General features: G+C 41.7%; 2 protein-coding genes across 2 annotated transcripts; both read left to right on the forward strand.

The window, feature by feature from the left end:
- The first annotated feature begins 7,339 nt into the window (after window positions 1-7,339).
- On the forward strand, window positions 7,340-10,613 carry LOC112572119. The gene is made up of 4 exons (XM_025251668.1): window positions 7,340-7,453; window positions 8,405-8,562; window positions 9,037-9,559; window positions 10,383-10,613. The coding sequence occupies exons 1-4, from the start codon at window positions 7,340-7,342 to the stop codon at window positions 10,602-10,604; spliced, it is 1,017 nt and encodes a 338-aa protein (XP_025107453.1). The 3' UTR covers window positions 10,605-10,613.
- Window positions 10,614-10,874: 261 nt separating this feature from the next.
- On the forward strand, window positions 10,875-12,327 carry LOC112572787 (G-protein coupled receptor GRL101-like). Its single transcript, XM_025252675.1, has one exon. It carries the CDS (start codon window positions 11,273-11,275, stop codon window positions 12,128-12,130), a length of 858 nt encoding a protein of 285 aa, XP_025108460.1. The 5' UTR covers window positions 10,875-11,272; the 3' UTR covers window positions 12,131-12,327.
- Window positions 12,328-13,364: the final 1,037 nt, after the last annotated feature.

A 13,364-nucleotide genomic window follows, 5' to 3' on the forward strand; every position in this document is an offset into this window, starting at 1 on the left:
ATGTTTGTTAAAAATGAAATTTTCAATGAAACATCCAGGTCATTTTTGTGCACATGTACACAAAGAAAGAGACTGTATGCGTGTGTGAGAGAGAGAGAGAAAGAGCTAGTCTGAGTGTGAGTGCACGCGATCACCTATACTTGTGCTTCTGTGTGTCTGTTGTGCTGACATGGTTATGTGCAATACGTCGGTGTATGAGTTTTGTGCATGTGTGTATGTGTGTGTGTGTGTGTGTGTGCATGCGTATGCTTGTGTTTGCGTTGTGCGTGTAACGGTGTAAGAAGAAAAAGACGAGAAGGCCCTTGAGCTGTGTCAACTCATCCATGCAGCTCAAGTGCCAAGTGTCTGCTCACTAGTCTGCAAGTTTATCGGCTCAAACAAGTTGCACAGACACTTCATGTAAAGCACTGGGCATGAAGTGGCCAGATTTGTGTGGCGCGTGTTTTATCACAAGCCTGGAGTTGCCTCACTTCAGCCGCCCGCACGCTTATCGCTCCCTCACAATGGGTGCACTCCACATCTTCCATCCTTCCAGCCACAAATCTCTGTTTTGAAGGTCACTAGTAGTTTTATCTGGCTTTTGTTGTGACTGGTTGTGAAACTTTAACTTTCTTTTAGGGTTTCTCTTGACTACAGCTTGGACTATGGGCTAGCCTAAGAGTTTACACTCTACCGTTTATTTTATTCAAATGTCTTCATTTATGCTATGAAAGGTTTGTCAAGTGCTGAAAACAACTGAAAGAATTACAGTATGTGAAAAGGAAGATAGAGCTTGTCACAAGTTTGATTAGGAGTGTTGTACTTTCTTTTTCCTACTCTCCTCAAACTGCCGTAGACACAATGCACCGACATAAGTGCAATCATAACCTTAACCTTGATCACTCCCCTAAGACGTGAGGTCAAAGGGCAAGCTCTACCATTTTAACACAGATGGTTTGTTATTATGATCGTCTTCATCTTCTGCAACCTTCTTCTCACTTTTAAACCCTTACAGGTCGCTTGTTCAGTGCTCGTCATGGGTTATTCCCTTTACCTTCTTTCGGTTTCCTGCTGGTGGCTAATCACAGGCTTTTATACTCTCAAGTCTCATAAAATAAAGTCTAATTAATTTAATTACCATTTTCTGTGAAGTTTATTTATAACCTTTTGCAGAATGATTCAGTTGTCCAATGTTGAATCGCGTCAAATACAATTTGTCATTCTGCCACAGTTTTCCACACACACAAAAATATTGTTCTGTGATAACATATATGTTATCTTCTGAAGGTGTCTGCCATCCTTCGTGATGACAGGCATGCAACTTTTGAATGGGTTATGAATGAGACATGAATAGTCTTGTGCATGCACTTGTGTATGAATGTTAATTTTAATCGAGCTGCACCAGAATTGCCCTCTGGGACAAATAAAGTCTTATCTTATCTTATGTCAGCACAAATATCCTCCCTTGTCTGTTATATGATTTTTGATAAGCAAGTCATGGTGCTAAGATGGAAACGGACTGATTGTTTTTTAATGTGAAGACTTCATATGTTGTGTCCACTGTAAAACTATTTCCTGTGTGACGAGTGCTACTGTGAAGTCCTAAACAAACATTGTTTAAATTCCTCGCTATCTCTTTGATCAACTACTTCTAAAGACCGGATTCTCGTCCTAATCAACAGTCTTTTCATTTCATGGTTAGTGAGTTAGTGCAAACTATTAATCAGAAATTAAATTTTGAAAAGCCTTAATGGCTTGGCTGTGTTTATATTGAAAGTATTGGAAGGATCAAAGAAGTGTCTATGTGCTCAGCATACCCAACATTCACATTCACACAAGCACTGACACCTATAATACTGAACACACAAAATACACAGAATACACAAAATATATAGAAATAAAAATAATTAAGAAAAGAAGGTACGGACCGAAAGAAAAAAAAGTCGACTAGAAAATTAAATGGACTTCACGCTATAGATAAGGAAAAGGATAGTTAGGGTTAGTTCTTCGTAGTGATCTATTAAACGTTTTGGAAAAGGCAAGAAAGTGATGTGGTATAAACTGTGATTACAAAGATGTCAGGAAGCTAACTATCGATACTGAAATAGGAGCTGCCCAACGGTTCCACTGGAAACTTTTTCTTCGTCTTTGCTCTAAACTTCAGAAGAAGAGGACAGGGTGTGGTGCCTTTCCAAAAGAACGACGGGACGTGTGAGCTGAGTTCAGGCCGCGACAGCAACTGGCTGCAGGTAGGCGCTGCAAGTCACACCAGCCTGCCGGGTCCTCCCAGCACCTTGCTTGTCGACAATAGGTATAGAACAATACGCCGGGATTTAGTTTCTTGGAAAAACATGTTTAAATTTAGTCCACAGCGGGGTATAAGACACCATCTACATACAAACTGTCTTTTGTTACTAGAATAGAAGACTGAACAAATCTTTGTAACTTTGTATTCTTTTCAAAAACAACTTTTGCACAGAGATACATCCACCGACCTCTGTGCCTTCCAGACACCTGCTGTGCGACTGATCATGGGTGTCTATGGTCAGGTCACCGTCAACCACCTTTTGACCGCGAAGTGACCTGTTTGAGTCTAGTGGTAACCCAGTTGTTTCCCCATTTTGTGCGAGTAGATTCGAATAAACACATGCTATCAGTGTAGAAGTTTTATGTTTGTTGATGCCATCAGATCACTTATAATCTAACAGTCACTAGCAGTTGATTTACGAACTTTAAACTAAATACCCGCTTTAATATCACAGATTAAACAGGGTATCGAGAATCTCGGCGTGAACACAGACCTACCTGTTGGCGAATCCTGTAAAACAAGCTAATGGGCCAGAAACAAATAATGTTAATCTAAATATGTTACAAAGCCCGTCTTCGGCTGTCACTGGTCAGTAAAAAAAAAAAAAAAACAAAAAAAAAAAAAAACAACACTCACGGTCTTTCCACAGAGGGAGAGAGAGAGAGGAAAAGACAAGTATTGATATCATGTCTGGACACATAAAGCGTATGAACGAAGACTAGGATAGGGGAGGTAGTCAAGTCGCACCCCCCACAGTTTTTTTCAGTTACAAAACATCCCCAGAACTCTGTACTTTTGGAAGTTCTGCAGAGATCATCTCTGCGCATGTCTTCTCGTCTTTCACAGCGCCCTCACGCAGCGACACGACCTCTTTATCGACTAGTTTCCGCTTTACCTGAGTTAACGGACACGTCATGACCCAGATAGAGCTTTGCGCTGGGTACATCCATTGACAATGTAACAAACCATCATAAACGAGTGATTTCTAAATGTATAAATCTCCATATTTACATAGATTATTAAAACTGACTGAGAATGTTGCCTAGAATCGAAATATTTAGTTGTTTGCCATAAAAAAAAAATTTTATAATAAGCATTCCAATCAACCTTTTAAATTTTGCATCTGAAGATTATTAAGTATGTTCTGCCAAAGTTATGTTTCTTGTAAGGAAGGACTTTCTAACGACAAAACAAAAGTTTAGTAACATTTCTCATGTGAAGACTTTAATTATGTTCTCACGATTTCTATTCTCTTTAGGTGTTCTTGCATTTCGCAAAAGTCAGACACAGCCACTGTCATCAGTCGACCGGAGGTCAAGTCCTTGGTCTTGTTGGACGAGTAGAAGTGTGGAAAGCTGTTCAGTCAAACAGACCAGAAGATGAAGACCTGTCAAACGACAATCAGCTGGAAAATGGTCCCGTTAAAAATGTTCTCTGCTTAATTAAAGATCGCCACAGTCACATTCAGACAACTTGCTCCTTCTCATGGCATCACTGTGTGTGTGTGTCTCTGTGTTCGTGCATGCAAAGAAATTTCAGCACAAAAGAAAAAGAATTTTCTGTGCAGAATGACTGAGTTGACGGCAGCACTGATCTGTAGGTGCACGCCCCACTGTGTACAGGTGTTTGTACATCGCTCTGTGTGAATATCGGTCACACGCTGCTCATGCACTTCCTGATGATTGCACGACACACACATGAACACTTGTGAAATACTTATTAAAGCTTTGACAAAATAAAACAATATTTCTTGTAAAAAAAGTAACGACAATTTTTTTTTCTTTTTCTTTCTCTTTCATGCACTGTGTGTGTGTGTGTGTGTTCCTTCAGTCTACATACGTAAGTACGTGTGATTTCCTGTCAGTGACTGATCACGTGCTGTGCGATACAGTAAATGTAATTTTAACATGTGTGTGTCTGTGTGTGCACAGCCCTGCAATATACACGCTCATTCTTAAACTCGACTACCTTATGTATTTTATTTTCTGAATGAAAATTTTTTTTAACGGAAACATTTGTCTTTAAGGTTTTTAAAACAAAGTTTTCTAGCTAGCGAAAAAAAAAATTACAGAAAGCTATATTGAACAAAGGGTTTCCTGTAGGCGTGGCAGTAGGTAAGTGTATTTAAATCAGCTTCACAGACCAGCAGCCCACACGGCGCCACTCAGTCACAGAAATGTTTTCCACTGTTGAGAGGTTTGTTGCACTGACGAGTGTTTCTAGTTCTCAACTGACAGGCGCCGGCACAACGCTGCTTCTCTTAGGGTTAGTGCTTCACACACTGTCTACTCAAACATTTGTTTCTTCTAACTCAGCGACATTAGCAAACACTTCGTACACAGAGAACCACTCGCGACAGTTTGATAATGAATACTTGTTATCTTCTCTGTCTCTCGTCACACGCGATGTTTCTACTAGTCACGTGACAGTGTCTACACCTGACGTCACGTCTGACACTGAACAGTTAGACAGGAGATTTACAACGTCTACACTGTTAGATGTCGTCACTAGGGAGGATGTGTTAATGAAAAAAAATAACAATACAAGTGTAAACATGTCTTTACGAAATGACACCTATCGTTCCGTTCTTATTTCTCTAAACTACATCACAAATTGTTTGAAGAAAAGATCAGCAGGTGCATTCAAAGTAACTGACATGGAGATAAGAATTAATGGCATCTATTTTATTCCGCAAGGATATTGTAAAATAAAAGTAAACCTACCTGTTGACCACCTGGCTCATGTTCAGGTAACTAGGGACGCATGGTGTGAGGATCTTCAGGTTTATTTTTATGACGTTGAAAAAGATTTCGTGTTTCTCGATGAGGCGGAATGTAGTGATTCTGTAGATACCTTCTCCTTTAGCAATAACATCCTGGTGTCAATGGAGTCATTTACTAATAAAAAAATGTCACTTTTATTATATATCAAAATATCCGCAGTTCATATTCAACACAGGCCTCAGCTGGAAGTCATCTATACGACAGACAACTCTGGTACGTAAAACATTATTTTGTTTTTTGTGTGAGTAAGTAAATAAAACACTGTGCTATATTTGTTAACAACCGAGACATGAAATAGCTAAATTAGTACAACAAATGCCGAAGCATATATGCAAATAATAAACTACACACTAACCAGCCGCCATCACGCCCGTTTAATTGTGACTAACAAATAATCATCAAAGACAATAACTGAAGTGCTTCACAGTCAGTGCTGTAATGTGGCAACGAAATGTCATGTAGACATCAAATCGCTAACAACTAAATGTCCAGACTATAGCTGACCACGTGAAGAACAGACGGGCTTTGAACTGTAGGGAAGCAGTCTGCAGGGTGGCCGACCTTCAATAACAGGAGCTGGGTACTTAAGGTGTCTACTGTCGCAGGCTGATTAGTTGGCTGACACGTCTATAGCTTCCCTTCATTTCCATCGACCTTATCTTGGAGACCTAAGCTTTTGTTAGAATAATAACAATAATTACAACAATAATAATAAGTCCAACATTTTTATTACAAAAACGTGCAATTTGTATTCCTGTCAATCACGCTCCTAAGTAGAGTTATCTCGTGCGATGGAGGATATAACAACTCTTCTGATGACCGATAAAAGACAAATAAAGACAACGCCGGTATTTTGCTCTAACCCTGATAATTCAGCTAATGATTAAGAAAGTCTTAATGTCCCTCTACGTGGGTGACGATGGTGTCCAGTCACGTGGCACCTGCTCCGCTCTACTCAGGTCTCTCCTAGAGTTCCTCTCGCCGGCTTCCGCCCTCCTCGCTCCCCGCACACAGCAGTAGAGTTTCTGAAGATAGGCCTTCACTCCCGGCGCTCCTGTCGCTGTAACGACTTCTCTGGCTGTTTGGGATGATGGGGGGGGGGCCTCTACTCGACCACCATCCTTCTAGTTGCGCTGCTCCAGTCGTGCTGGTGTCGTCGTCGTCGTCACGCCTACTCCGGCTGTCACACCTATAGTCGTCTCGAGCCCGGCGCCTCGCTCCCCGCTCACTGCAGTAGAGTCGTTCTCCGCAGACAATCGCAAAGCTTCTTGAAGGCCGTGCAGAGTGAGCGGGAATAAAACTGGTCCCGATGAAGGGCATTTGCATTCAAGTTCTCTTTCAGTATCAGGATGAGACTTGTTTCTGAAGTAAACATCAATGCCTCTAAGAAGTATTGGTCGGTTTGTTGAGTGCATTGTTGTAATCGCACAGGTCATGAAATTCTGAGGTAGAGGCTGTAGGTGTGATCTTGGTGCTAGGAGGGGGTCTAGAGAGGTAAAGGCGCATCGAGCAGTAGGGTGCCGACAAACAAACGTAGACAATCACACTTATGTGGGACAGGTAAAGTAGTAGTAAAGGACAAGTACATGTTAGGTGAGCGATAATCTGTAGATTTTTTCATTGCCGCCCCCATGTGTAGGTAGGGAGAACGATTGTAGGCAGTGTCCCACTGGAGTTACATCCACACACACTGTCGTCATCCTGCTGTAAGTGATTCTCTTGGAGGAGGACGAGCTTTGACGAGAGCATCGTCTTGTCTGGTGTGCAGTGAGTATCGAGACGAGGGCCTCGAGATGCCATCGGTTAGACTACGTGGTGAAGTAGGCAGAAGAAAGTCTAGAAAACACGACTTTCCAAATATCATTAAATAAAAACATTTGAAGGCTATTGTTGCTGTATTACAAGTAAGAAGAAAATGAAAGCACGCAAGAAAAGAATCAGTAGATCAAAGAGAAACACAAATAAGCTGTTGACCTGCAATTTAAAGAGCTTTGGAAGATCAGGGCAGCTAACTCTACTGCAGTTAGACAAGTATGACACCAGGGGTCAGTTAGGGAGGATGGAACAACGGGACTGCCAACTGTCACAGTAAAATCTTAAAGGTCCACGCGATTAGAACAGGCTACTGTGAGAATGACAAACCCGATAGAAAGAAGCGGATGGGTGTGTAATAGTTCTACAGCCAATAACTAAGTTTATATCATGACAAAGCAGCCAGTCCCGACAACACATTCCACATGAAGAGAAACAGCAGCGAGCCCAAGACGAGATGCGATCTCAGTTCACTGTGTTCATGACAGACACTGACCGTTCAGCCACTGGAGCTCGCCAGCCGGAAGAAGAAGTCACTATTGTGAGAGAAGAGGAGAGCGTGCAGAGACTGGTGAGTGAACGTTGAATGTTACTCACGTGCCCAGCTTCCGGCGATCATTATCTGAACTCAAGAGACACACACAGGACTACCTAACAACTTATACACAATAATGCTGCAAAATAGTTGTGACTATCCTTGTGTAAAACAGTTTTTCACACACTCTCATTCGTTTTCTGTGTGAGAGTAAGAACTGAACTGAGCACAATGGTCGCCAGAATCACCATTTAACAGAAACAAGGACACCGTGGAGCACAATTCAATTAAAAGACGAAAAAAATAGTTTGCTTCTGTGTCTTGTGATTGTCTTTGATTTTCGTCGCTTGATTTTGTTGCTAGAGAGAGTGAGACAGAGTAATAGAGAGAGTGAGAGTGAAAGATAGAGTTTGTGTGTTTATCGGAATATATGTTTTACTCATTAAAGGCTATGTTCGAACACCCAACTGGAACGAGTCAATTCCTACAAGCATGAACAGCTGGACAAAGATTCTTATCCCCAATCACCATATGGTAATGGTTAGTTTTCAAGAAAAAGATATGGACGAAAGTGATGAATGCAAACAAGAGGAACTCTCTCTGTACAGTGAAGAACCTCTCGATATACATTTGATCTTAAGGACATGTGACAGCAGACAGTCACCTGTTTCTCTCTACAATGTCAGAAGGCTGCACATTCACTTCAGGTCTTTGAAATTGTCTCCAAACACAGGATTTGTACTTGTTTTTTCTGTTCACGCCCTCTCCGCTCTTCCCCAACAACTGAGGGACGGCAGGTGGAACTGCTCTGTGCCGCACTGGCCCGACTTCCGCCTGCACTTCCCGTGTAACCTGGTGTCCGACTGCGTGGGCAACGAGGACGAAGTGGACTGTCCTTACACCAGTCACGTGTGTGGTCCAGGCTTCGTGTCGGCTAACGGCACATGTCTGAAGTTTGTAAAGACAGTCCAGGATGTATCTTGGGAGAAAGCTGCGGAAACCTGCAAGTCTCGAGGTCTGGTGCTGATGACAGCGAACACACCTGCAGAATGGGAGGCAACTCGAGATTTTCTGCTGCGGTATTTTCCTGACTCCGAGTTTGTGCTTTATGGGGCACGGCAGCTTTCCTATTCACTGTCATACATGTAAGCTACTGTAGCTTTGACATTTCTCTTTCCATATGCTATTAAAATAATCCCTGGTATCTACTGTTTAAATAAACTGTGTGTCCCGAAGGCTTATCTTGATTTAGTGGTTATTCAGAAAACGATACTCGTCCTTGAAGACCATCAAACCAATTGGTCTTACTTTCTAGAAGTAAAACTCGCAATTCTTGCTTAAACATCACATACAAAAACCAGTAAAAACTTTAAGCCGTTTTTTATTTGATTACTATTCTTATTTACTGATTACATAGTCTTCTCTTGTGCTTCTTTAATAAGAATTATAATAAGTCAGCATGTTCCATAAAGTATTCATCCCATTATCAAAACTAAATGACAATGATAAAAAACCATTAGATTTTGATGCTTGGTTTAGTTTTAAGGGTAAAAAAAGAAAGTACACGATCAGACTGAAAGACACATTTAATCACATTATTCTCTTTCTTCTCTTGTTAGGTACAGACAGGTGTTGATAGGAGTGGATGGAATAGCAAATTATCTGCATACAGTGGAATATTTGTTACAATACAGCGACTGCCTGGGAATCCGTATTCGCCCAGGCGACTCAGACCGCTACTATGGCCATATGATCGCAAACTGCCGTGACAACTTCTGGTCGTGGTTCGCCTGCAAGTTTCCCGTTAGTCCCGATGACACTTTACCACAGATGCCGGTGTTGCTCACAGCCAACTGGTCAGTGGACGTCTTGCAGTGTCCGTCACTCCACTACACACACACTTTCCTCGCTTGTGATGTCAAGAGTGAGTGCTGGGCAGACAAGTACGACAACTCTAAGACATGTAGTACTACTCTGACGTCACGTCCTCCTTCGTTCTCGTGTATCAACGAGATTCAACGTGTGCCTTACTCCCTTGTGTGCGATCATCGTTCTCACTGCTCCGATGACAGTGACGAGAAGTTCTGCATCTTCCCTTCATGTCCTCGCAAAAAGAAAGTTTTTGAGTGTGACAACAAACAGGTAAACAGTTGAGTGTGGGGAGGACGGTTGTCTTTTTTCTCAACTAGTAGTATCGTATGTTGGGACAGATATTCTTAAACGTTATTCACATGACGGTTTATGTTTAAGTTAAATGATAAACAAGTCAATAAAAAGATATAATTGCAACGAGCATGATCCCGAAAACACACGGATAATTTACTTCCGTTGTGCATGTCCATAGCTACATAAAAACTATTTTTAAGTTTTCTTTGTCAGGGCCAACATTACTGCCAATGAGTAAAAGTTTTCTCACTCCAAAGTTTAGTGATTCGATAAGACTGTTTCACACAGGACATGTCTGTAGATAAACATAGTATTAACCTAATATTAAGTATAATAAGTATCCTTTTCTTTTCGTCGTCGCATTTTTAAAAGGGAAATTTTTGGTCTGTGTGGGATTCTTTTTTCGCATCGGTATAATCTTCATTTGCTAATATTTTATGCTGACTTACTCTCATTTATTACACTGTTATCGTTTTCTGATGAGCACTTTGATTGACACTCAAACGTTTGCTTTGTTCTTTACAGTGCATTCCAAATCATTTTGTATGCGATGAATTCTTCCATTGCCTAGATGGCTCAGACGAAAGAAGATGCATGGGAATGTATTCAGATAAACTCAAAAAAAAATTTCCTCCACCTGCTATCATAGACTTGGACTCTGAGGGTTTGCTGAGACCAGTGAAGCCATTAACGACGACACACCAACCTCTGTGTAATGAAACCCATTTCCAGTGTCCAGGAGTTGACTATTACTGTTTCCCAGTCTATGTTCGCTGTAATGGTGTCTTTGACTGTCCAGGTAAACAGGACGAGACGGCGTGTGACACCTACACCTGTCCCGACTACTACCGCTGCCGCTCGTCCCACGTCTGCCTCCATCCTCATCACGTGTGTGACGGTTGGCCACAGTGTCCTGAGGGAGACGACGAGCTGCTGTGTGACCTTTCTTGTCCTGACACGTGTGTGTGTCACGGACTGGCCTTCAATTGCATTAACAGGTTTGCAGCTTCCAGTTACTTAGAACTGCGGTTTCTTGACGCAAGTGGGTCGGGGATGACCCCCAGCGATGTTGTCAACAACACCATGATCGTTTATCTCAGCTTTAACAACTGTAACATCAGTGTTCTCGAACAAATGAACTTGGCTAACCTTCAGATCCTTGACCTAAGTGACAATTCTATTACCTCATTCAGTACTAATATAATTGAAAACCTACATAATCTGAGGACATTAAGTCTTGCAGGTAATCCTCTTGCATCTTTATACCCAACTGACAGACATCGTCATTCTGTATTAAGGCAAGTAATAGACCTTGATGTTTCCAGAGTTAAGTTTCCAATACTGGATGTTATAATTTCTGTAACATTTCCTAATCTACAAAAACTTAATCTGTCGAGCTGCGGCGTTGAAACCATTGCTGGCGAGGTGTTCACAAACCTGACTGAACTACGAAGTCTAGATTTAAAGGGGTCTGCTGTGAACTATTTCCCACCACAAACATTTACCTTTCTAAGTACATTAGAGTCCCTCTACACTGACAACTACAAAGTCTGTTGTCCTGTCTCACTTCCCGAACAGTTTAATCTGCAAAAGTGTGAAGCGCCATCTGACGAGGTCTCGTCCTGTGATGCTCTCCTGCGCTCAGACACATACCGTGTCTTCCTCTCGTTATTCGCGGCTTTAGCTCTGATGGGCAACACGGGAAGTTTTGTTTACCGCGTGTTTATCAGTAAGAAAACAAGCAACCTTGGTTTTGATGTCTTTGTCACTAATTTAAGTATAGCTGACTTTGTGATGGGTGTGTACCTGGTGATCATAGGAATAGCTGACCGTGTGTACCTGGGAAACTACTTGTGGAACGACTTAATATGGAGAAATAGTTGTGTGTGTAAGCTGGCCGGCTTTCTCTGTCTACTGTCCAGTGAAGTGTCAGCTTTCATTATCCTTCTGGTCACACTAGACAGACTCCTTGTCATCGCGTTTCCATTTAGTATCCTTCACTTTTGTAAACAATCTGCGTGGATTGCTTCAGGTATAGTATGGAGTGTCGGTGTTCTCATTGCAGTGATTCCTTTACTGCCATCAACATCTGATTGGAATTTCTACAGTCAAAACGGGATCTGTATTCCGATTCCAATCATCAGGAACTACTTTTCGGGAAAGGATTATGCTTTTGGTGTCATGATTGTCCTTAACGGATTTCTCTTCTTGCTTATTACTGTTGGTCAGGTTTTCATCTTCTGGTCTGTAAGAGTCAACAGTATGACAGACACATCCAAGAAGACCAAGGACCTGACCATCGCCCGTCGACTGATGACAGTGGTTGTGTCTGACTTTTGCTGCAAGTTCCCCGTGGCCTTGCTGGGACTTCTAGCGGCCCGCGGCACGCCAGTCTCTAGTGAGGTCATCGTCGCTCTCGTCATCTTCGTTGTTCCCCTCAACTCCGCTCTCAACCCCTTCCTGTACACATACAACGTGATGAAGGAGCGCAGGCGCAAGGCCCGAGAAGAGAAAATGAGAAAGTATTTTATGTCACTTACCAAATAGAAGAACACTGAAACAGACTAGTAGTTGTGTGCAGAAAAAAATGACTTTGGTTGAGAAGTTTTTTTTTTTAATTTTTATAAATAAAAGTATTATTTACAGAAACATTAAACTTGTGACAAGATTCATGTTAAGCTTAACATCCGGAATTTGATTAGTTGCTATAAGTTTCCCTAATCTTGGTCTTTATTATAAGTTACTTTCTTGCTGAAAACTTAAATACTGTATTGTTGATTCTAGGCAGCAAACTCAGTCCGGTAAAATAAGTTACTAAATAAAGGTGTTTGTGAAATTCACTTATTTCAAGGTAGGATGCACTGGGACGCTAAGAATGTGTAAAGTAAACTGAAATCCTTTTTTTAGTGGAGGAAAGACAACTCGATCTTGATTTTTCTTACGGACACTTGTCATGTCACGTGGCATGTCCAACCCTGACATTACAGCTACTGGAGGATATAAGGACCTGACACGAACTCAGTACTATCTACAATAATAGTGGAGATTCTTAATGCGCTATCACAGATGGGGTTGCTGACCATCAACTAAAAGCTCTATCTCCTTATTACAGCTGTAATGTTACTCCGCACCATTCTTGGGTTGTGAGGGTTCATCACACACTAGACTGCAAAGTTCTAGACCAGCATTCTTCTAGTACTTGTTGATAAGAATAAACATTTCATTGTGAAGAGCACAGACCTTGTCACTGTGCTGTCACAGTACTAGCAGGACCTGTCTTCTTTGATGTCACAGCTCAGTTTACTGATAAGTCAGTGAACGAGGGCAATAAATAAATGAAATAAATCATGTTTGAAATAAGTATCCCCCTCAGGGATAGAAAGCTGTTCCCAAACAGATTATTGAGCCCTTGAGCCTGACCACAATTGTATTTAAATATTTGAGGTGACAGAAGCACAGGCCATAAAATAACCCGTAAGTTCAATAGTTGCCAATATTTTAAAGGAGGACCATACCCCACTACACTACTCCCACTACTGGGGCCAATATATGGTGTCAAGGGACCACCTGTGACAAGTAGCTGCTACAGCCTGCTGACACCGGGCAGTTCACGCCGTAGGTGAAGGTGAGGACGTGTCATGGTGTCGTGGGTAGCTGCATGTGTCTCCACGGATTAGTTGTCGTATAACTGTATAATAGTTCCTCAGCGGAACCTTCGTTCAGCAGCCCAATTCAGACTTAGACGACCGAGTGTTCAGTCAGGGAATACAAACAAGAAGAC

Source organism: Pomacea canaliculata, linkage group LG9, assembly GCF_003073045.1.
Source record: "Pomacea canaliculata isolate SZHN2017 linkage group LG9, ASM307304v1, whole genome shotgun sequence".
Classification (NCBI taxonomy): domain Eukaryota; kingdom Metazoa; phylum Mollusca; class Gastropoda; order Architaenioglossa; family Ampullariidae; genus Pomacea; species Pomacea canaliculata.